General features: G+C 38.8%; 1 protein-coding gene and 1 long non-coding RNA gene across 2 annotated transcripts in view; both read left to right on the top strand.

Annotated features, from left to right (window-relative positions):
* Positions 1-1,864: 1,864 nt before the first annotated feature.
* Positions 1,865-10,316, top strand: LOC148661522 (uncharacterized). The gene is made up of 3 exons (XR_015939819.1): positions 1,865-1,999; positions 3,547-3,724; positions 9,905-10,316. It is a non-coding gene; the product is annotated as an uncharacterized LOC148661522 (long non-coding RNA).
* A 1,884-nt stretch (positions 10,317-12,200) lies between these two features.
* The window catches only part of stox1 (storkhead box 1), a 30,092-nt gene continuing 16,781 nt past the window's right edge, over positions 12,201-25,511 (top strand). Inside the window, exon 1 of the mRNA XM_088635383.1 lies at positions 12,201-12,704. Within this exon, the coding sequence (XP_088491509.1) occupies positions 12,374-12,704 (331 nt within the window). The 5' untranslated portion in view covers positions 12,201-12,373. The remainder of the gene's footprint in view (positions 12,705-25,511) is intronic.

Here is a 25,511-nt window from a genome sequence, read left to right as displayed (position 1 = left end):
CTCGAGTCTGTTGGATTAATGTAGAGATGAAATTACAGTCTTTTCCTTCTAGTTAGATACACATGGGTGGGCAAAGTTCTAGCGGGTCTTGTTTTGTGTGATTTATAGCCATGATTCAACAGATCTCTTTTAGCATTTCATGATGACTTAGTCCTATGGTTCACATTTTGTTAAACATTTATTCTTAAATGCAGGAAAGTCGTTGAAAACATTCAATTTTGTTTAATTCTACTGTGGATCCTGTTGAGGAAAATCTTGTTCAGCAATTTATAAAAAAAGTGTTTTAAAAAGTATTAAACATTTATGTGATGCATATTCAAGAAAAATGTCTGGTGCCAGCCGAATGTTTGAATGTTTTTGTTTCAATGTTCTAGTTGCACGGTTTCATTTTCAGAAGCTTTGAAACCAAAAAGAAGAGTTGGACTTTATCTTTGTGGGAAAGTTTAAATCTGCTTTGCTGTCTATTTCTGCCATGATCTATTCATAGAAGGAAATGAGGAGACTTTAAATGTTTTAGCCCAGCTCTTGATTTTCTCTCCTTGCTCTTTTTGTTGCTAGCCCCTCTGAAGAAGAAGTCATTATTCCCTTTTACTCACTTAATTAGCCCATTTCTACAGAGTTCCCCCCCACAAGCCCTGTTTCTTCCTATGAGTTGTAGCTTCTGCGGAGCAGAATAATTTTCAATTTGGAAGTGTTAATCACTTTCCATCTCATTAGTCTTCTCTTTGTAGACATCGGCAATCCTTGCCTCACATTAGGTCTTTTTTCAGTCAAATCCATTGGCTTTTGTCTGCCTCTTTCTCTCTTTATTTGTTAATTAAATCGACCCCAGTCTGAGCCCAGCTCTCCTCTCGTTTCACACTCAAGTCATGTTTTTTTAAGCAGCTTTTCAGGACAAAGTTTGCTCCGTCCTCTCCCTCTCACCCTCTGCCCCTGTTCAGTCTCCATGGCTTTTAATCTTTGTCAGACTCCCGCTTATTGAAAAGTTGGCCGTTCAGTTTCTGTTAAAAGCAGCTTGACAATCTCATGATTTATACCGTACCTGTAGAAGGGGGCTTTACATCATAACCTGTCAAAATGAGGCATGTATCCTTTTTTCCACAAATTGTTTTTATTAACTTGAAATGTTAGTGTTGAACATTATATATAATTGTTGAAACGGAAGAGTCAGACAAGGCTGTTACATCTGTGTCCACATTTATGCAGACTCCATGAGTCAGTTCAAGTGTCATTTTTGTCTTCCAACAATTTGACAAGATTAAAATAATGAATGTTTTACATTGAATTCCACCCATCTTATGTCAAGTAAACAAAAGGTAGTATAATCTTTTCCAGCTCAAACAATAAATGAAAGCCTTGCTTCGTTAAATAAGTGGCAAGCTTTTGATGAAAGAGACTGAATGTCCCTTTCCAGGAGCCAAGAAGGGGTCTAGGGGGACCAGTAACCTCCTTTACACAAAAGGAGTGAAGGGAAAACTGACTTGTGGGGAAAGGAGACTGTGGGTAACATTTTTGCATTTGTATGTTCCTAGATTGAAGAAATCCCTTGTTTTCATTGACCACAAAACAATGTGGTGTTAAAAGTGAAATCTTTTTCACAAAAATTCGCTTTAAAAAATTAACGTATTCTCTAATGTTGATGAAAGTTTTCACCCAGTTTAAAACTGATCTCATTTTCAAGTGGGAAGATAAGTCAAAGACTTTGAACTCTTAGTTGTGTAGCTGTAATATTTGGTTTTATAATTGCCATACAAACACATTTGCAGCTGGCCCATAACTACATTAAAGAGAAAGTAATACAATTGTTACTGTTTCATAGGTTGTTTGGTGGTAAACAATGTTGTGCAGTAGTGCAAAGTTAGTATTCCATTCTTGCGAGCTAGGCTCTAAATCCTTCAGTGGGATTTGTTATGAACAGTGGGTCAAAGGAAATATGTATCATGACTTTTTTTTCAACAGAAATAGGTTCAAGATGAACATTATCTCTAATAACTATGCGGTAAGTTAAGAGGATAAAACAAATCGTATTCCTTATTTCCTATATGAATCGCTCTATACTCGGGTACTTCCTGCTACTTTCTTTCTCAAAAAATATCTGGTCCCGTATTGAGAATGAAACTTAACTATAAAGCCCTCTTAAACCAGATAAAGGACATCTGTAGTGTTTATTAAACAAGCTTTAAAGGCAGGTCAATGGTAAATCAATTTATTCTAATGGATTAATCAGATTTATTTTGCTTTGCTTGGACAGGGTAAAGTTGAAGTTGGATAGATATATATAGCCTAACAGACCCTGCCCTGAGAGAATTGGCAGTTACTGGGCCTGATTGGAAAGATGGATTGAATTCCCTGAGATTGTATTTTTTCTTATCAGCACATGTGCTTCTGCAGCATCTAAAGAACATGCGTACTGGATGTAATCTGATGCAAGGTCTCTGGCCTTGGTAGTAACCTGAGTGGTGCGGTCGAAGAGGAAATTAACCCCTTTCCTGGAGGAGATCCTGGGAATAATGAGCTGCAGTACAAATCTCTTCAGTTTTTACTTTTTTTATGGACCTCCCCCATCGGGATCATAGGAGTCTGCACCTTACACAGGACAAAATCCTGGCAATTAAAATGACAATTCAGTCAGATGGCATTTCACCCACAGAAATTCACATTTTTAATAAGGAAATCCACTTTCTAAAGCACCGTTTGAAATGTTAAGCCCATTTGATTGTGTTCCAGTTTTCTCAGATTTTAAGAGGGAGAGAGTACAATGACAACAGGGCTCAAATTGAAAACACACGGATCAGCCTTATGGGGCAGTTAATATCATGTGAGTTTCTGAAATGTGAAATTTCTTTCCTTATGGTTGGTGCTCTTCATATTTCTATTTCAGATGTTGCCTGAATATAGATGGAGTATGTGTTCATGTCACAGTCATATTTCTCCAGGACCTTTCTATGACTCATGCTTTCCGTTTCCTACATACAATAAATGAGAATCTGGAATGAAGCAGCCATTAAAACTTTACACCAAGGAAACAGTGCAAAGGCTAGGGTGGAAACAATCTGCTTGCAATTGTTAGGCCCTGTATGACATTGAGGACTGAAGCCGATCAGTTCGTCATTGTTCTTCAAGGGCCAGTTTTCCTGTACCTATTGATTTCCTTGGCTTCATTTTGTTTTTTTTTCAAGGCAGAGCCCTGAACGGTAAAATACGGATACTCTTTAAATGGGTCATTCTTGACTGAGGCCTGAACCCACTTTCAGAACCTCTCTGGGCCTTGCTTTGGAGATGGCTCGTACGATTATTAGCCTGATTCAGATCAGCTTCAAGACAGCAGCACCTGTGAAAGGTATTGCAGTTGCCACATTGACAACAGTAATAGGCCAAAATGTGTTGGACTTTAATCTATAGAGTCCATTTTTTCTGGAAGATGGTAGATTTCACTTGCTGCATGCAAATTAAGACATCACTTTTCATTTATTGTGTTATAGTGACACCAGTTTTTTTTTGTCATTTACAAAAGCCCAGATGATTATTTTTTTGTTTGTTTTTAAGTGGAATCAACTGAAGACAGACACATGAGTCTGACGACTGCGGCGAGAGGGGATGAGCAAGTGAATTGAAAAGCACACTGAAATGGCCACGCTGGCAGATTCATGGCAGCTGTGTGTGCTGTCCTTACAACACGTGGCCGCCCCAGGCCTGCCTAATTGAAGTGCTAAATTCTAACGAGGTAAGTTGGGCTGGAGGAGTGTTTCCCGTGTGGGGCAGAGCTGTCTGGGCAGGGTACCATATGAAATGGCAGGAGGTTTTAATCTTTTTCATTTGTTAATGAAGAAAATATGGCAAATGCTTTTGAAGTACCATTGATATGTGTCTCATTCTGCAGCTAGTTGTTGGTGTTTCTTTTTTAATTATCATGAAAAACATGACTTTTTATTAGGCTTCCCTTCAGTCTGTAGTGCAGCGCCTGGTGACGTTTAGCAGGTATCAGGCTGTTGGATTTCTTTCATCATGTGCTCAGATTGTTTTTCAAGTGAAATCCCTTGATATTCTGGGTGGAGGAGGAGAGTACACAGGATGAGCAACATGTTGCATTTCAAAAACTGGAAGGCACGTAGAGGAGGATATGAATTGGCATCTATATGTTCTATGATCTTCCTTCTGGAGACAAAGTAGGCTGTCAGGGATAAAGAGAGTGGGTTCTGCTTTACCACTCTTCTAAAAACGGGAAGACACATACTCTAGTAAGAAAGTCAAAGAATGTGTTTAAAAGGACCCAGGAGATACTTTTGTAAGGGGAAAGTGGGTTTGATCCTAGTGAAGCCAATGTTACTTATGGTGGGAGCACACTAGAGAGACAGTCCTACGGTCAACAGCTGTCCCATTGGTTGAATGTCTAGGTTTACAACTGCGAGAGAAGAGGATGTTCCACATGGTCCAACAATAATGAAGTCACAGCTTTCCTTCAGATTCTGTTGATCATCAGTTTATCTGGTTCCAATAGCTGCCAGTGTATGATGATACTCTATCCATGAGAGTTTTGTTGAAACTAATAAACTTTGTTGCATTCTTCCTGTCTAATAAATATTACATTTAGTAATTGTTAGAGCGAAAAAGACAATGTTGCTTTCTTGCATTGGGCTATTTTCCATGTCCAATCGTGGACTGCCATAATATGCATTATTTATGGAGGAAACTCCCATACGACTAGAAGTAAATCAATCTGTCTTGGTGTGGCTAGATTGATGTTTCCAATGGGTTTTTCAGTTCAGTTTTATATACTAGTTCTACATACCAAGATAAAATAGATGAAACATGAAAAAATACATCTTTTCCACAGTGGTTCTATCCAGGACAAAAGTGTTAGGAAATAACCATGGGGAATAGCAAACATCCAAAGTATTATCATAATATAATAAGTATACTATATTAATTCCTGGAAGACAAGGCACTATTATCAAGAAATGTCTACTGGCCTCATGTCCTTGATTCATGACCCTGATGAAACAGGAACAATAAATATTAAATAGTAGAAAGATGTACATATTGAATCATGTCTCCTGCTTAAAAGTTTTTAAAAATGTCAAAACCATAAAAGGATTGTAGAGACCATCCAACCTTTCCAGGAACTGTAGGTGCAAAACTATCTGAAAGAATAGTAGATCATGATGATACTGTACTACTGAATGTTTTCCATGCCTTACCCCCTTTCATACTCCAGAGAACAGCAGTGCTTTAGGGGCCTCTAATATAGTTACAGGAGCTTCTATTGCACCTTGTAAGGGGAGGGTGTCACTGTAGATTTGTGATGAATTTTACTTAAATATTTAGAGGTGTGAATAAAAGTGACCTTGGTGTTTTCCCAAATTCAAATACTTATGACAATTATGACTTTGCTCTGTGGAATGCTATTATGATTACAATATAATGGGCATGGATACTCCAAAATGTTTTATTTGTTGTGCTGGTCATGTCAATTTTTGTAAAGGCACTTTTTAATTTTTAATGAATGGACCATCACTCTTTGAAGATCTTCCACTTGTTGACCTCTAACATGTCAATATTGTGTGTGAGACGCACCTAGCCTTTGATGTATAAATTTATATTTCAGATCTCACAAACGTACTGCAGTTCCTTTGAAGCACAAAGAAAATACATCAAAAACTAGAATGTGAGAAAATCATGCATTTACATGGATAAGCAGCCACACTGCCCTGTGCATCTCTTAAACACCTTTTCCTCTTTCTAAAGGCAACTCTTTTCTGGTGCAAAGCGAGAATGGCTTCCTATTTTCAGGAGCTGATGTTTATTCTTGGGGCAAGTGGTTTTGTTCTCTCTCCATCCTGTATTCAAAAGCCTTCCCTGGCGTTCCCACAGGATGCAGGTTTAATGCATCCCCATATTAGTGTGACAGGCAGCTGTGAAAGTCGTTGGCAGTGACGAGCAGCACTTACTGCCCTTAGCAACTTTGCCGGTGTTCTGGGAAACGCATAGTGTGGAGACGAAAACCTCCGAGTGCAGCTGCAGCTTCCTGTCGTGTGAGTCCCATCATTCCCACACTCGGCTTGCGCTGCCATTACTCACGGCCACATTAATCAGCCTCCCTCCTTTAAACACCACAGGCGCTAAGTCAGCCTCCTCGATGAGAACTGAGAATGTCTTCTATCCAAGGTGTTCCTCTGCATCCCCCACAGCGCAATGTAAAAATATACCAAGCAGGGCCTGATGTGTGACGACACCTGATAGGTACCGGGAACCTAAAGAAAGATTAACAATGAAACCTGAGTTGTTCTTAATCTCTCTTTTCCTGGAACTCAACTCAGTGGCTGATTTTGTTTTAAATATATATACAGTATAACATTCCAGGACCCTGTGAAAAGCAGGTTCTTCAATTCTGGCTGGTTCTCTCGGAAATTCACTTCCAACTTTAATGTTTGTTATTTTTTCTGGGGTGATCGATGTATATCTGAAGACATCTTTTGGCTTTAACACAGACTAGGAATATTTTAGACTAAGTACTTTGCAGTTGATTTCCCAAAAGAGAATAGTGCTGTTTAAAGAAAATCAGATCTCTAAAAAAAAATGACCACGTTTTAAGGTTTTGGGACTCCTGAAGGGTTGTCTGATTGATGGTACCAAGTGCTGACCACACAGACAACGCAGCAGAGGACAGCATATCAATCAATGTCTTTGTGGTCTTAGAATTATTAACTGGTGAAAACATGCAGTCACAGTAATCCAACAGAGCTAATTAGCACATCCAAGAAACACCTTAAGAAACCCCTTGTTTATTAAATATGATACAGATTTATTTCCAGCAGAATCCTGAACAAACATTTTTTAAAATCTCACTAGAAGTAAAATGCCAAGGAAGTATGTGTGTTTTCTTCTCTGTAGTTCTAGAACATTTCAAATAGGCTATTGTACTAGACGTACTCTTGTCCACAATGTGTATTGTGATTTCCCTGCTATTAAAAGTAGCCCTAGATTCAATAGGGTTAAGACTTGCAGTGTGAAATCCACACTTTTTTCTGCATGTAAACAAGGCAACCCAAGCAGTGGAGGTCTGAGATTTTTGGTTTAATTAATTCTGAGGTCTATAATACCTACATGATGACCAATGCCCAAAGGACCTTTTGGCTAGATGGAACACTAGTGCCATTTTGTTGTGTTTCTTTAGATGCACAATCCATTTTCTCAGCAGAACTATATTCCTGTCCTCATGTGTTCTTGACAGCTGTGCCCAGTTTCTGGGGTACTCTGGTTTTAAAAAATTCATCTATAAGAAACATTTTAAGAACCTCTTACTTGGTCATAAACCAATTTCATGTGTGTTTGCATTAAAGCACTGCTTTCAAGAACATTTTTTTAAACTTAAGGGACATTAAAACAAGTTCAGTTAGGTTCAGGATCTATTAAATTTTATTGTATAGGACCTAGTCATTAAGAGCTATTGGGCCTGGTTTTCCTTATGTTAATGGAGGTCTCCTTTAAGTCATACTGAGTACAACATTGATTTTTCAATTCGTTTACTGTCTGGAGATTATTAATGCACCAGCACGCACATTCACTGGATTTTGTACATCAATGCTCTTGGTAAAAAATTAACAGAAACCAGGTTCCAGATGCTTTAATCCACTTTAAGGTGCAAGAGCAGCAAGCAGAGCCTCATGTTGAAAAATAATTGAGCGAGTGTTGATGGACAACAGTTCTTTTCTGGGTTATAAAATATCTCATTATGCATTTAATTGTAATTTGTCTCATGTATTATGAATGCATTTCTTATATAAAGAAAATGGCCACATTTTCTAAAATAAATTCTGAAGGAGCACATTTGCTACCTGTTCCAGATGTACTGGTGCAGATATAATCATTTGAAATGGACTAACAAAGACAGAAAAGACCCTGGAAGACCCTGCAAAATCTTCAGAATAATGGCTTACTGACACAATACTGCTGACCCTGAGTGGTTCTATGCGGTACCTATACAGCTTAGATTATGTTTAGAATTCTACATAGCTTCACCTGACTTGGAGACTGACCTTCTTCTATTTTCTAAGTTTCTTCAGAATTCACATACGAGATGTTTAAAAAGAATAAAGTTGGCTGTACAAAGCAAAACAAATATTTCAATCAAATATAACAACAGTTGTTTTGGTCACCTTCCAATTATTTTTTTAAATTATGCTGTTAATGTTTTTGCCACTTTCTACCAGCAATCATATCTTCCTGTAATAATGGTAACTGATTGATAACAACAACAACCCAGCTGACCAAAAGGGGTTGTATTGTTTAGATGCTGAGATGTGAGGTCTGTGTATCAGAGCAAATGGAATAAGACAAGAACACAAAGTCATTTCAGCTGATCGCCTATTCTGAAGAAGGGGGTGTCTTATTTTGAAAAGCAGTTAAAGACGTGTATTTTCAAATATGTTTGGCCTTTTCCAGAAAGTTCTTGTCTTTTTGGTTAGTTTAGTCGTGAGCAAACTGCTAAAAAAACTAACAATTTCAATTTCAGTGTTGATCAAGCCTGTTTCTATGTTTTTTAAACAAAATCAAATAAAAATATGTTCAAACAGGAAACGTTTAAGAAGTCCAAATGAAGATGGTCAGTGACAGACTAGATTTTGATCCGTTTTGATTACCTTTAGCTTCAGGCTAACATTAGGAGCTCTGACTGGTACCTCAGAAACATATGGGACTTGAAGTGAACTGTCAGTCTAATAAATGGATAAAACAGACATCAAAGGACGTCCAAAACCTGGAAAGAAGGCTGTGCCCTCCTACTTTCATCTCTCTCAAAAACTGCATCCACGGGTTAAACAAATACAGCTTAATGATATTTACATATTGGTTTCAACATCAGATGTCCTTCTCATTCATCGGGCCATTTTAAAGGTGTTGGTTCGATTTCAAACTTAGCCATGATATTCATTCCATCCATTTTCTAACCACTTTATCCAATAAAGAGGTGGGGGGTAGTTGGGGCCTGTCCCAGCAAGCAGCAGGCACAAGGCAGGATACACCCTGGACACTAGTCCAGCTCAGGGCAGACACACATACGTCAGAGCCCATTTTCCTTCAAGGCAATTAACTTACCAGTTTATCTCTGGACTGTCTGAGGAAACCCACACAAACCCAAGGAGAACACACAAACTCAATGCAGTTAGCAACCCACAAATTACAAAATACAATATTCCTGGAATCGAATTCTCTCCCGTGATGTTAATGATTCTAGATGGATAAATACCAATGAGCAGCATCAGTCTTAACTTTTTTGGGTTTAGTTTTCTTAACCACACCTTGATCAAGCAAGAGGCACCCAAATACTGTATAAACAGTTTATACTGTAGTAGTGTGCAATGCATCATTCACGTTCGTGGATCATTTTAACACTTTACTGTTCAAAGGTATTATTACAAAATACACTGAGAACTGTTTTGAAACTTGCACATTTTTAAATAATGAAGGCTTCATGTTTCATGTTCTAAACCATTGCATATTTTTAAGCAGCTTTAGTGCTTTAGTTGACCAATAATTATCAAAAGTACCATTAGACTGCTAGAAATTTAGAAAACAAGTTTGTCTGTTTCAGTTCATATACAACGACAATATCTTTATTTCAGACCTCTATATCATTAGCTGCAGGTGACAGCAATAACTAGCGGTAAATTAAATTATTATAATCTGTATGGAGACTCACAGACTAAACCTTTCAATGTATAGTTCTCCAACTAACAAATTCAAACTTTACTTCAGCAATACTGCATACAGAACTGTTTAATGTCTCCATACTCATATTTCATGTCAATTAATATTTTTGTGACAAAGGTGTTTTCACTAATTATGAATTGAAGCTTTTCATGAGAATGGAAGCAGTTTTTCCTTATCTGCATGTTTTTCTTTCTAGAATTCACTTTCTTCAATGCCACTTTTCTGACTGCAAGAGAAATGGATTACGAGAGAGTTTCCAGGCTGCCACAGCGATACCAAAGCCTTGCTAAAGCAAAGGACTTTCTCTGAACTGGGGACAGAAAGTCTTGTACCTGGGATTTTTGTCCTTTTTGCCTGTAATGTAACATCAAGTGTTCTGTTGTATGGGCGACTGAGATCACATCAAACATAAGTACATTGAGGGTTCTTGTTCTTACACTGGACAAAACACTGTAAGTTTTAAAAGATTCTGCAACAATCAGGCATTTAGTCAAATTCATGATACACTAATATTAAAAAATAAATTCATATGCAAAATGATTTCTACTGTTACAAAGATGATGATTTTGTATTCATTCTTGGATTGGGCTTTTCTAAAAACAACGTTTTTTGGGGGGTCGTAATGTCTTTGGAAAATCACACCTTGTGGCTGATTAACATCCTATATGCACAAATATAACTCATCTTATAGCTTAGACACTAAAAATGGTTTAGACAGTTCATAACAAAAAGTGGATCTTGTAATGTCTGAAGTCCCAACAGGAAGGCACGTTTTATTCTCTTGAGAAGCCTGCAGTATGGATCATTTGCTACCAGACTATTGTTTTTTACGATGCTTTTCTTAAGACAGGGGAAATGTTCAGAGCTGGGGACCTGATTCCCCATTCTCCTCACGACTGGGAGGTCTGAATGTTGCCAGGTCATCTGCAACGTAATTAGAAACTTTCACAGAGTGCTTCCTCATGTTGGAAACTTTGAATTTAAACATAAGGCAGAAAGGCTGCACAGTGTTTACACTGAGCACCCTGCAAAACGATTCAAGATAAATCTGATTTTTAATCTGCACTGTGGTTTTTGACATACACAGAAGAAACATATTAAATGAATTTAAACTAAAAGACCCTGAGGGTTTCCATTAGCATTTGAACTGATCTAAAGTCCCAATAGTCATGTTGTCACACAGCACTAATCTTCAACCTTAAAGTCTCTAAATATTGTTTTACACATATGCTTGTGTTCAAATCAATTCTCACATGATGACCAACACCGAGACAGGATTATTCATAACAGATGTTAATAGTACATTTGTGCTTGTAAAGAAAATTATATGTTTTAAAGCTAATTATATATATATACACACTTCAGGTAAAGCAGTTGTACAGTATTTCTATATAGTGAGTCTAACCAAAATATCGGCAAATTACAACTTGCTTCATGATATTTGACGTGTAATCTAACCGTTTGTATAGAAAATTAAATCGCGTTTGTGGGAAGCCTCTTTCTTAGAACTCCAGCATGAAAGTACTAAATGTTAATTTAGACAACTGAAAGTCATTGCGAAGGTAAAAGCCGAAACTTCGTTTGATGTAGGTAATGGCAGCCCCACTGTACACGCAGGAGGTCTCTGTGATGGTCTTTTTCAGTGTCGTTCTTCTTACCGTTTTAGAAAAACATATCTGTTACATATGCAATTTGTAATGCAGTTACATATAGCGTTCTTCTGTTCGCCTCTGCTGCTCCTTAGGAGGAGCAGAACTTTTAATATGGTTTTCTTCAATGGCCATTTAAAATCTGGGTTAGCATAACCTTAGCTAGGTCTTCAACAAAGCAGTAACATAACCAATCCCTTACTGCCGTGATTCCAAATTAAGGAGAAACCATGCTGTTTCATATACTTAAGGTGATGCTGCACATTGGTGGTGGTGGAGGGGAGTCCCCATTACCTGTAAAGCGCTTTGAGTGGAGTGCCCAGAAAAGCGCTATATAAATGTAAGCAATTACTTATTTAATTAGTAATTATTAAATGTCATGACTGTCAATCAACCGTAAAACACAGAACTTTTACGGACTCGACTCTGATTTTAATGTTAACGATCTGCTTGATGTTTTTTTTTTTCCTGGACCTGCTGCCTTGTTTTCTGTTTATTAAGCAAGCGAAATGAGAGAATGGAAATGGAACAAGAATCGTCATAAATGTGAGGGTGTTGAAAAAAGGGTTGACAGAAGCTGGCGACACAGAAGTCGCCAACCACTGCGGTACTCAACATGCTTGTTACGAGTGATTTATCATTTGAAAGAAAGATGATAAATGGCTCGGTACCGCAAAAAGCACGCTGAACAGTTCTCACCTTCCCTCTTCCGCCCCCAGCAGCACCTGTGAACTACATTTTACGCATCTTATTAGAAAGCGAACACGCCTCTGTTCTCGGATAAAGCCTTTTTATTGGTTTCTCTTCAATGGCTGAAACCTTCCCCTCCGCCTCTTTCGCTGCTGCCCCTGCTCGTTGCCTTGGAAGCGCAGGGAAACTTCACACGGAGGTTGTCCTGTGCAGGCAGCTGAGGTTTGCGGGGCTGTGCCGACCTTGAGTGCACAGACACGGTTGTCGAGGTTGTCTAGAGTGATCGGAGTGAAGGTGAATTTGATGTGAGCACACCACTGGGGAAGATGTCCCAGCAGCAGCGGGTTGTGCAGCTGTCAGCGGCGTCACTCGCCCTGGTCCTGGGCCAGGACGGGGAGAGCTCCACAGGCGCAGGGGGCAAGTGCAGTGGCTCCAGCCCCAGCGGACAAGACATTTTCGCCGATTTTAAATCGCAGAATTTGCGGAGCTTTTGGAATAAGCGACTGGTCAGAGCCGTGGAGGAGATTGTTTTCCAGGGGTGGTTGGAGAATTTTGTGCTCCTGGTTCAGGGGAGCGCAAACAATTTGGAAGTGCTGAGGGAAGCGTGGATGCGAAGGGCTCTGAGGTCGCCGAAGGGGTTTGCCATCCGAGCAGTGGGTAAGTCCGCCGTAAACGTCGTTTAGAACCGCGTCCAGTCACTTCGTATCGACTAGCTAACGAACCAGCATGTGAATTTTTAAAATGATTGAAACTGCTGTATGGGGGCAGGGCGCTTAGCTCTTGGACTCTGGGTTCGACGCTGGCTTTCTGTGTGGAGTCTGCATGTTCTCCTTGTGTTTGCACGGTTTTTCACCGGGCGCTGAAATTTCCTGCCACAGTGAGAATGCTTTCTGTCTGTGTTAGGTGGCGTCTCTAAACTGTCCCCCTCGCTCGTGTTTGCGTCCTTCCAGCGTGTATCCAGTGTCTCCCGTGTTAAGCTCCGACACACCGTGATACTCTATCAGACTAACCTGACCTAAGCGGTTAACTAAGCTATGCGGCCATTCAAAACGCGTTGATGAAGCACTGCACTAACCTGATCCGAAATGATGAAGACGCAAATATATATATTTCAGCAATTAATTTATACTTTTGGTGGTGTGTGTGGGGTAAATTATTGTTCTGATGAGACAGAATGTTTTGTTTTACTGCTTGAAAACGAAACCTTAATAAACTGTCCAAAGATTTTAATAATTCCGCAGAGGTTCTAGAATTTCAAGTGAAAAAATTTCAGACGAAGTTTTGTTTGTATCTAAGTTTTGTAGAGAGATCAGCACGATAACACCTGTCATAAATGTAGTGTGAACCTTTGATCAGACCTGTTTATTGTACAGTATTTGGGTCCCGTTGACGTGCGCTGGAGTGTGTTACGCCCCAGTGCTTGTTTTGATAGATTAAGAGGTGTGATTTAATGTTTTGAAATAAAACCAACTCTTTAATTTGCTTGACCCCACAGTGCCACTGATTTCAAAACATTACACCACTGGAACCTCTAGTAGTAATTTGAAATGTATACATGTAATAGATGTAGTTTCTTTAAATTAAACGCAAACCTGTAACATTGAAAAGAATAAGACATCATCTACGATTGACGTGTAATTTCTTTAAACCACGTGAATTTCACGTGAATTTATTACTGATTTTAATGTTTTTTGTTTGCCAGGTTTTATTTTATTTTATAGGCTTATCTATATAATTATATTATAAACGCATAAGAATCCATGACATTGGAATATCCGTGCTGAAAATTGATGAAATAACCGTGGATATTAAGGTAAAAATAAATGCTGCTGAACTGGAGTCTTATGGAACGGAAGCAGATTAACGTTGAAAAGGAATTCTTTGTTAATCATTTGCACACTTTAAACCCCATATAGTGATAGAGCCAGTTTGCCGTGAAAACACATCGCGTGTGTTTTCTGTATATTTCTTTTCACTGAATAGGGCCACACACCGTAAGTTTCGAAATTTACAACTAGATAAACTTCCTTTATATCCAAATAACCGCTCCCTTTGATCTTACGGGATAATAGCCTCAGAATTGAATTACGGTCTTGGAAGAAGGCACAGTAACCTAATGAGCGAGAGACACTGTAGCTTGTAGAATTCCTAACAGGATAGACGGTATTTATAGCCCCGGAAAAAAAAATTGCCTTTAATGATATTACATCTTTTTTTAACCATTTTTTTGTGTGTGGAAAAGGAAGTGCCTGCATTCGTTTTTGTGCTTTTTATGAATTATAAATTAAGCAGTTAATTTGCCAGACCGGCTGGTTGAATTAAAGAAGTTTGTGGTAACCGCTAGTCTCCAGCATACTGTGTTTCTTTTGCCTGCTCATGCATGAACATTAAATATTTATACCGTCAGCTATTGGCAGACTGAAATTCAGTATTTAATTCAGAAATTAAAGGAGACGCTCCCACCATTCATTTTCTGTTGGATTCTGTTTTTCTATTGTTCTTACATTATAAGTAAGCATTGCTTGCATTATAAGGAAGGCCACTTATGAAAATCCTCTACTAATGGACCCCCCAAAAGGTGAGCATAAGCATACTTGTGCTTCCCCACAGATATGCAGTAGGTTGCATCCACAATCTCAAGTTCAACTGGCCTGAGAAGAGCTCGGAAGAGGATGGATGATTCCACAGCAGCTCTTCCCATGACTAAAAAGCTATCAAGCCAGGCTCATTTGCTTTCTCTACAGCTTTGCAGTGTGAGTGGAAGCTGTCTTCCTTTAACTCTGAGTCTAAAAGAAACTCGCGAGGGGCTTGACAGGGGCATTGGTGTGCAGTGTTTCTATGGCCCTTTCAAAAAGAGGAAGGATGTTTCATTAAACACCGGCTGAGCAGTGAGCATTGGCCAGGCAGTAATGAAGACAATGCATTTACAAGGGTCATTTTTTTTCTGGTGCTGCTGTTTGTGACTTACAGAAAGGATGTCCCACATTAACTATATCCCAGTGATGTGGAAATGTGTGTTCTTAAGATGGAAAGACATAGTCATGGGTGGACTTAGACTGAGAGGATATGCGGTGTTGAAAACAGCGCTGACATCAGCACTAAGGACAAATATTCCTTTCATGACATTGTTATTGTGCCCAACTCAGTAACACAACACTTCCTAAATCTTAACTATCACCACATGCCCGTCTTTCTACCTGAACCATGTGGAGTGTACTGGGATTAATCCAGCGGTTGGCACTCAGATCTTCCTGGGTGTCCTCAAACTACAGTGAACTGGTTGTTAAAATGATAGAATTAGGCTAAGAACAGGGACCTGGGCAGCACAGGCTCACTGGAGACATCAGACAGGCCCAGGAGTGAAGTGAGCTTTGGTGAAAGAGATTCTGTTTAAAGGATGAGTAGTGATACTTTTCTCCTACAATGGTGTCGGGACTTTGAGGGGCAGCTCAGGGAATGAGTTGAAAGATGGTTCATACACTTTAAATGTGAACCTCATGATTCACAACTGGAAATTTAAAGTCTGTAAGATTTCCACCTTTCTATGATCTGAAACAAACTACAGTTATGCTTCAATGTTAACAGAACACCCTGGATTGCTTCCTGTCCAATAAAAAGATAGCAAAACGAGGAGGAAAGGGACGTACTATCTGGCTGTCTAATCTAAGTCTTTTGGGAGGAAATGTCTCCTTGTTTTTTAATCGTAGTATGTTGATATAATAAAATACATCACAGCAGACATGGACAATAGTACTCTTAAGTTGTCCAAAATATCAAGCTTGTTAATGGCCAATGAGTATCGTGTAGCCTAATGGTCAAAATATGGTTTGAACTGAAAATATTTTTTATTAAAAAGACAAATGCTCAGAGTTGTCTCTACTTCTGTGAGCGATTGAATTGCACTTTGTGATTCTTCATTATATTGTAAAGTGCTGTACAAACATATGTTTCCTTTTTTAAGAGTCTCTGTAAGGACCAGATTTAGCCCTACAGGAAACTACACTGCATATGAGACTTTTAAGTTTCTTTGGGGCAATAAAACTCACCTTACAAGCCTTGTCATTTGTTTTTGGAAATGCTCCATTTTAATTTAAACTGGGATTATGGCAAATTAGGCTGGTATTTATAACAGGGGATACTTGTTAACACAGAGAGTGTTTTTTTACTTATGTACTGTATTTTGAGCCTCATCATTTGCATAATGTTTAAAAACCATGTAAGGGAAGTATCCAAAACCAATCCAAAACCTTACATTTACTGTCTTGTGACACCACCAGAGGTTTTTGAAGTGTTTGTTTTAACACTCACCCCAGTAGCAGGAAAGTTGTTGTTATATAATGGACTCCGAGATTGTAAAGATGATTTCCTTCTGGTGATGTATTTTAAGAAGTGACACATCACAAAATGTAAATGCACCATTGACTACACTTGTCTGGCAAATGTACTAAAATACAGACAGCAACTCCTCCATCAGGAGCAGACCAGCACTGCATACCTTCATGATTTGCTTAGACAAAAGTGAGATAGGTTTCAATTAACATAGCAGGAATGATTGACTGTGTGAGAAACAAGTTGTCAGCTGATGGTACGAACAGCACATCTCCTTTAAGGTGAGAAGAAACTAAACTGATGTGGGGGGATTAGATTCAACCACTTAACGGTCTTGAGAAAGGCTTCCCAAGAGTCCATTTTCTCTTTTTTACCAGTTTGTGATACAGCATATCTTCTAATGTAAATGGTTTACTATGTTCTTGGGTTCCATTGTCATTTGCACTTTTTATATGGTGTCGAAGAAGCTTCTCTACTGTTTCACAGTGGGGGACGTGAGTTAATTCAGACTGGGTTGTGTATATATCTGTCTGAATGACTGTTTTCCACCTTGGCTGTTAAAATTGAGTGGTGTGGTGTGCTTCTGCCAATTTTAACTTTCCAAATCTTTCACTTGGTGCCATCTGTTTACCATACACAAGCTGTTTAATAAAGCACAGGAGTACCTGCTGGGTGGTCATTTCCTCCTGTTTGCCCAAACAGAAGGTTAATCCTTGCTTGGGGTCGTAGGTTCAAAGTTAAGATGTCGTTTTCAAAGCCATTCTGTTATAAACATGGCTGCTGTGGAAGGTATTATTCCCCATAAGTAGCGTGCTCAAAAAAGTGTCAGAAAATGTGTACCCGTCTTATTTAACTGGTTTTGTTTTAATAACAGACTCTTCTTCTGTTCTTCTCTGGTAATCTTGTACAGCTGTGAATAACTGATTGAAAGGTCTGCACCTTTGAAGGTCGATATAAAAAGACAGTTGTTACCAGACAGTTGCTTTGGGTTCTTTGTACCTTCATTTGTGCCTTTTATATGCATATCTTGCAATTGCAGTTGCATAGCTGTTTGCAGTTGGAGATTAGCATGTGCTCTAATTCGAATCTGAATGCCACAAGGCTTAAATCCATTTCAGAACTGTGCCACACTGTTGAAAGTAGCCTACATATTTTTTTTATCAATGGCTCTTAGGAGTCATAGAAAAATTGCAGCTCAGGAAAATGTTTTTTTTTATTTGTTTTTACTTTGATAAATTAATCACCCCACTTATTCTGGTCAGTACTTTGTAGCATTTTTTAACAGAGAAATAAAGACGCATAAAGCAGGAAGTGTCTGCGAGTTATAATAAATGACACAGGACCTGACATTTCTTTGCCCAGGAGCTTTGTGGTCAGCATGTTTTTTTTCAATCAGATCCTTCCATTTGTGGGGGGGGGGGACGCACATTGTTTTCTAGAACTGAAAGACTGAAATGCGGATTCAGTTTAGCTCTCCAGACAGGGTGGTTTTCTCCTTGCTTGTCATGCTCCTGAGCATTTGGCACGTGGTGTTTTCTTTTATCCGGCCTGGGTCAGGCTCGGTGTCAGGCCGGCCATTTGGCCCTGCTGTTTGTCAGGCAGGAAAAGCACTGTGGCTGGAGCGCATGAACCTAATGAGGGCGATGGCACAGCTGGAGATGGTGCTCGCTCCTGGGTTTCCTGGCCAGACAGCACGACCGCAAGCTTTCATCTCCCCCCCAGACCTGGGCCCACTGTAACACTGTAGCAAGAACATGAGCAGCCATTAGGATTACGGTTTGCAGCTTTCATTGCAAGTGAATATATATGCTATGTCTCTAATCAGAGAGTGTTTTCTGCTTTATATGTTATGAAAACGTATTTGCACTCAGTGTTGTGAGTAGTATAGATGCATTAGTCCTGGCTTTATTTAATCATCCAGATTTAAAAAAAAAACATGGATAGATTTACTGACATCCACAGCTCCATCCTGTTGTTTAACACTTGGTAGTGCTGTTTTTCAGTCAAATGTCTGCACTTAAAAAACAGATTTTTTTCCAAATGAGCAGTAAATCATGAACCAGAGGGCACAAGTAGGAAAGGTGTGGAAGTGCATTTAAAACTGAGAACGGAAAGAGTTGTGGGACAAGTTACCCAGCCGCATTGTTGAAGCCAATGCCCCGCTTTCTATCAAGACGCAGCTGGATGAGATTCTTGGATCAATTATCAACTAACTGCCAAATGGAATAGACTTCTGCTCTTATTTGTAACTATTCTTACGTTCTTAATTGTTTTGCATTATAAGACCTTTAGAAAGCAAGGCACAATTAAAATGTAATGCTACGGTTAACAATCAGTTTAGCTGACGACTAACCCATTTCCCAATATCCCCTCTTCACCTAATTAAGCAGATGAGCAAATGAACTCAAAGGGTGCCTGTTGTACAAAGCAGTGACTGCTTTTTCCTGTACAGTGGAGACGGAGTCACCTCCTTCCTGGCATTACTCTTCCATTGACCTTTAACTGCTTTGTCATTTCATTCTTTATCATTTTATTTGATTTCCGTTGACAGGAGCTCGACTCGAAGACCCGGAATGATTTTCTAAAGGAAGCCCTCCTTCATTGTGGTGTGGCGCTCAGTGGATTTTTCAAAACAACAGAAAGACATGAGACATCAAAAGTCATTTTGAGCATGCAATTTTATTCACACATTTATAGTGGGTGTTGGAGAGGCAGAAAGTCTGCTTAATCAAATGAGAGAAATAATTCAAATAAATCTACAGTGTAAAATTAATTCACCCAAACTATATCTAAGGCAAGTGCATATTGGAGCTTTGGGTAATTGACCTGCATAAAGAAAAATGATTAAAACACCATAAAGATGGACATGTCAGCTACACTCCAAATATTTCCAGGGTGAAATGATGTTGTTCCTGCTGCTACGGCAGCCTGTACATGCTGAAGAATAGCTAGAATTTACAACTGGTAATTGTCTAGACGCAGGTGAAGATCACAACCTGCCTGGGGCAGTTAGTTATACGCATCATAATGGTTACCTCTGCAGTGGTTTTGTATGTGGTGCCAGGACCGAAAGTAAAGACCCTAAATGTAAAAGAGGCTGATGGCACCAGTGCTGACAACAGCAGCTTAATCTGAATAATAAAGGGCCATTACAGTAAGCGTCTTGGAAAGAAAAGCGGATTGCAGGGAATTGCCGTCTCTTAAACATGCCGACACATTGTGTACCAGAAATGTCTGAAAATGTCCTTTATCATCCAAAAGCTCCCACAAATTACACCACTTGTATGGAATACACTGCTAGCGAAATCCAAAGATCCGTTCAGCATTTGCTTCTGCATTATTTAATAACTCCAGACCTTTTCCAGATGTTCAATCATTTATGCTTAGCAGCAGCCTCTTGTAATTGGGTATCCTTTGTCATTGCAGACAGCAATTACCACTATTGTGCCTTAAAGAACAAAACACAGGGGCAACATTGTCATGCTGGTTCTAATTTCAGGGGTATGTGCTGGTCTCGACTGACAATAAAAAGTGACATGAAAATAAACTGCATGCACTTATGTGATACTGTCGGTATATTGTCCTATTAAAGTTTATACTCCAATGGAATGGGAAGATTAACTTAACAAAGGAAAATTCTGAATTAGGCAGCAGGTAAATGTGTTTTTTTAAGCATTTAATAGCTTTCAAATCAAGCAGCTTGGCTAACTCCAGATATAGTATGGCAGTTTTATGCTTTCAGAAACTGAGAATGGATTTTGCACTGAACAAAATAAATAAAACCACATAAAGCCAGTTTCCCATCCAAAGCCCTGCTCATTCCTCTCTGTGTTTATACAGCACTCATAGGAGAGGGCATCCTTTCAGGACTGCAGGCTACTACTTCCAGATGTCTTCTCTTCACTTAGTGGTTTGATGTGCTGCCGTGCAGTCCTGTGGCTGACGGCGCACACATGCTGTCTCGTGCTGGGAGGACGATATAAGAAGCAGACCAGTGGACAGAGGTCACTGGTATTCCTGGGGGGTCATCTCGGGCAGTTTCTTACGAAAACAGAAGAGGACCAGGTGTGCTGTGTCTTAACACACACAAATGTCTGGGCTTCCAACACCCAGTTGTAGCCTTCTGCATAAAGTCATGTTTTCATAGACCCTGCTGGACATTTCTATACTTACAAATGTTGTATTTTAATCGTAGTTAACTCTGATTTAAATTCAAACAATGACTCTTAATGAGGAAACTAGTATTCCTTACTATCATTTGGAAGGTTGTATAGGTTTTTTTTATCTTAACATAATCCCAAACTCAGCTGCTCAACTTCTGATGTGCTTAAGGCTCTGTGAAGACATCACATAATTTGGACATCACAATTCTGAAACATCTTCACTGGCTCTCCATTAACTGACACTTTTAGTCTCCCCCCCCCTTAACACAGCACATTTAGTTCAGAATTTTTACTTTAACATTTAAAGCCCTACACACCATTTCCCTACATCAGGCTTCTGCCACTGTACTAAGCAGGGCTTTCTGCTCTGCTGAGGCACATCTTTTAGTCCTGCCGTCTTATAGATACAAGAGTCTTGGGGCTCATGGTTTCAGTCACCTTGGAAGTCACTCTCTGCCACTCTGAGAAATGTAAACTCTTTAACAGTTTTTAAATCTAGACTCAAGACATGTCTGTTTAGTCAGGCTTTTGAATTAGTGTCTACATTTTCTCCCTTCACATTTTTGTATGTGTCTTTATTTCCTTATTTCTGTCAAATGTTAGTGTTTTGGGGTTTTATGTTTCTATTTTTTGGGTGTTTTTGTTTTTACCCCGTAGAGTGCCTCAAACAATGTTGGTGTACATGGGCACTGAAATGAATCCTTGTATCCACGTTAACATGATACTGTTGGAAAGGTGACCTTCGGTATCGAAGTCCACAGGTTCCCATTGTGGTGTGCAGCACTGCCCATGATCTGGAGATTGTTTCTAGGAAAGCAAAAGTATTTAAATCAATTGATTTATTAGATTTATTTTGTCAGTAATCCTATTTGATGTTAATCTGATTGATTTTAGAGGCATTAATATGAATTTAGAAACTTATGTTTTGTTGTCTTTAGCAGAGGTTTGGACTTGCGATTTCATGGTTTCAAGAGTTTTGCTTTTAAAGAAAGGAGTCTTACAGGTAATCTAAGATGGATCCAGTTTCCATAAAATGCTGTAAGAATGTTTTAGAAAGTAACTGAACACCCATAGATTTTGGAGATAGGCAGCTGCTGTATCTCTTAGGCTTTTTCCATTGTTTTTTAAATACTTTAACCTTTTACTACTATTTTTCTTAAAGGTTAAATAGTCCTGTCAAAAGAAGACAAGCCAGTTGAATGACTGAGTGAATCTTTTTCCTGTTTACTTCCTTCATTGTAAGGGCTGTGAGTTATTGTTTTTCTATGGAACCACATGTGTGCCGTCCTGTTCTACTGATTTTGAATTTTAAATTTGATTTAACCATGTGACTGAAATTATATAGAAGTAGTAGCTCTTATGATGGCAAAAAATCAAAATCCTGAAAATCTTTTTTTCCTGACCTGAAAAAAATCAGCTTCCTTCAGAAAATCACAAGTACTTTTGTAGAATCATTTCACATGACAAGCGCGAATATGTAGTAAAATATTCACGTTTCAGTTTAAGCTGATTTTTTAATTTAAATATAATTGCATTTATGGGTAAAGCCATGAAACCTTTACTGTAGAAACTACTTTGGCATATTGAGAAATCTGAGTATTTGCTTACTGTGCCTGAAGTCGAGTAACAAGGCCATTGAGATCCTGCACAAATTCAGGGGTTGCTTTACATTGTGATTTCAAAATGAAAATGTAATGAAGTCAGTCAGACGCAGTTCAAACTGGGTAAGAGGAAATGAGTTTCATATGTCTTAGATTACAGCTACAGACACTGATTAGTACTGTAAAAGAGGTATAAACATCAGGGCAGAGGGAAAGGCATCCAACAGCATATAAACGCCTCTCAATTTTAGGTGCATTTTCAAATACTATTAATACAATACAAATAATAATCTAAAGGTCTCAGAACATTTCTTAAATAAATGACTAAACAATTAAAACTGCGATTAATGGAAAGCTTAAAATGTCCCTGATACCCGACGTCGCTTTTCTCCAGTGTTATTTTAGAATATGCTGTAGTACTTCAGCACCACTGTGCCTGAAGCATTAAACCTGTTGCTCTGGAGTTGCAAATGGTATCATTGTGGGAAGGATGGCTTTTGTTTTACTGTTGATGCCGAAAGATTTGTCTTTTTACTTCTTTTTTGAATCAACACACAGAGAATGTATTCACTGCTACTTTGTTCCCAAAGTGTTCTTAGAACCCATGTAATAAAAGATCTTACTGGCAAATTTATAGAAACAATAGTGAGTGCTCATAGAAAAGAATGCTCATAAACAATATCATATAAAGAGAAATCTACCAAAGATTTGGAACAGGAAAGTCTTTTTTAACTAACTTACTAGAAATCTTCAAGCAACCCACAGTGATATTGGGTTGACAGCATTGAAGCCTGTGACATGATATATTTAGATTTCCAGAAAGCTTTTGATATGTTCTACGTCCACATCGAGACAATGCGGGAAGCAATAAAAAAACATGGGGGATTTAAATCAATTTATACGCAAACCTTCTAATGCGGTAGAAAAAACATCATTTAGAATATCATGTACAGTGTTGGTTACCATACCATTATAAAGGATATAATAGACTTGGACAGAATTCAAAGAGGAGTAAAAGGAAAGATTCCTGGTCTCTGGGGATTGTCAAATACAAGTCAAAAGAGTTAATTCTCTGCAGTTTAGAACAAAGCAGATTGAGAGAAGATTTGATGCAAGTACATGAAATCCTTAGGGATATAGCGAGGGTCAGCCCAGGAGATTTCTCTAGACTCGGTAGTGACACAAGGACAAGAGAGTCGTCACTGAAAGGGATTTCGTTTCGGACAGAGGGTAGGAAATGTTTCTTTAAACAAGGAGGTGTGGGCTGTGGGTATCTTCCCAGCCAGGAGCTTGAGGCCTCAACTCTTGAAACTCTTGAAAAGTGAGCACAATTTTAATTTACTCAACCACTAAACAGCCTTATGCATAAGATACTACTCACCTTTTTAAAGCTCTTAAAAAAGCTACAGGAAGGTTAGGAATACTCTGTTTTCCTAAACTAAAAAATTAGTTTGACAATTAGAACAAAATGTTTTTTTAATTGTAATTTACTGTCTTTTTATTTCTGAGATCTTTACCAACACCCACTAACACTATACATTCACTTACATGTAGTTTAAAAACATCAGCAGAGCAGTCATTTGAAATTTAATAGCCCTTTCATTCATCTCCCTCTCTTTGAGGCTTCCTGTAGTAGCAGATAAGGAAAACCGGTTGATATAATCTACTGCATTTTTTTCTTTCATTTTTCATACAAACTGCTTTCTTGCTCTGTGATCTACAGTACAATTTGTATTGGTTTCTCTCTTATGTCCCCCTTTTTTTGCCTTGATAGCTAATGGTATGTGTACGTTCTGAAAAGCAGTGTGTGGTGGAGGCAGTAATGTGGTATATTGATACAGAACTGTGGTTTTATGACAGGAAGGCTGTGGATGCAAATCCAAGGAGGAACGCTACTGTTCTCTTCTTGAGCGAGATGCTTCATTCCGATTTAGATTCCTCCAGTAAGATCTTCCTGGCAAATTTATGGAAACAATAACTACAGCTAATAGACCTCTACCAAAGATACCAAATATCTACCAAACAGGAAAGGCTTTTAACATATGTACTAGTAATCTTCGAGCAACCCAGTAAAGAAGCATATGACTTCTTCTTTTGGATTCAGATTGCTCCAATTGCTCTGATGGCCAGCTGTGAAAATATGTGCAAATGTTATCTTTTAGATAAATGAGAAAAAAAAATAAATGAGTGATTGATTGAGACAATAGTTTGCCTCTAAGCCGTTGTGAGACTGATATTTTAATCTCCCCGTGGTTTATCTGGAGCAGCTATGCTGGTTAATGTCACTGAGGAGGCCTGACTTGACCTGTGTGACCTGTTGGGTAAGGGTCCTATCACAGTGCAGGACATGTCTTAACCCAACATCACTCTTTCAAACACGGTCATATTACTGGCCAGCTGTGGTCAGCAGCTACCAGGGGCCAGTACGGATCTGACTAGGGAAAGGAAGGCTAAGGCTCGCTGAGAAATTCTCCGCTCACAGAGCAGGAGCAAACCCTGGCTGGGGATGTTCAAACACAGGAGAAGTGCTTTTTGTGCTCTGGCCTTGCAGTGTGACAAAAGATGAATGTCTTGGCATGTATTTTGGTCTTCCTCTGTCCTGGGCTGGGGTGGGGACTGCAGTAGAGAGCTGTATTGAACACTAGTTAGCTGTTTCAAAATGGTGGGTGTAAAACTGGGTTAAATCAGTGGTGACTGATTAAACGTGAGAAAAACTAATGCGAGCAAGACCATGAGGAGTCCTGAGAAAACGTGAGAGGTTGTACTCCACTTGGCAATGGCATAATTGGGAAAACAACCTGAAACAATCATAACAAGACTGAGATGGTAGAAAACTGAACCATGCACTGGGGTGCAGAAAAGTTTTATTAGTTCAACATTTTAATACACTGTTTGTATGCGTTTTATGAAGATGTTGCAGTTAGGCATAATCTTAATGGCAATGAAAGCAAGCTGCAGAGATTCTCACTGGGATTTTATCACTCGTGTGGGGAAAGGTAATACAAAGAAATACTGTGCTGTATTTCCAAATGTTGGGAGAAGAGTGAATTCTCAAGATGCACATCTTACTCATATTTTTGTGTTACAGATAAGACCTTAGTCAAAACATCATCAGGATTCTTTCGTTTCCTCCCATCTTATATTTGATCTTAGACTGTAAACATAACAATCCTCTTAAAATATTTAAACATCCTTTTTGAGGAAAGGGCAGGCTAATCAGACTGTTGAAAGCTGGAGTAATTGTTAAGTAATGAGAAGGTGTGCAAATTTATTCTGGCAGCCCCTGTCAGATATCACCACTGATGTTGACCTGCTTTGAAATTAGTTGCTGAGCTGATAAGATGTATTAACCTTTAATTACTTACCACACA

This window comes from Lepisosteus platostomus, chromosome 6 (genome assembly GCF_059453375.1).
Source record: "Lepisosteus platostomus isolate fLepPlt1 chromosome 6, fLepPlt1.hap1, whole genome shotgun sequence".
Classification (NCBI taxonomy): domain Eukaryota; kingdom Metazoa; phylum Chordata; class Actinopteri; order Semionotiformes; family Lepisosteidae; genus Lepisosteus; species Lepisosteus platostomus.
The sequence above is the reverse complement of the archived record's forward strand: the minus strand, read 5'-3'. Positions and strand labels throughout refer to the sequence as shown.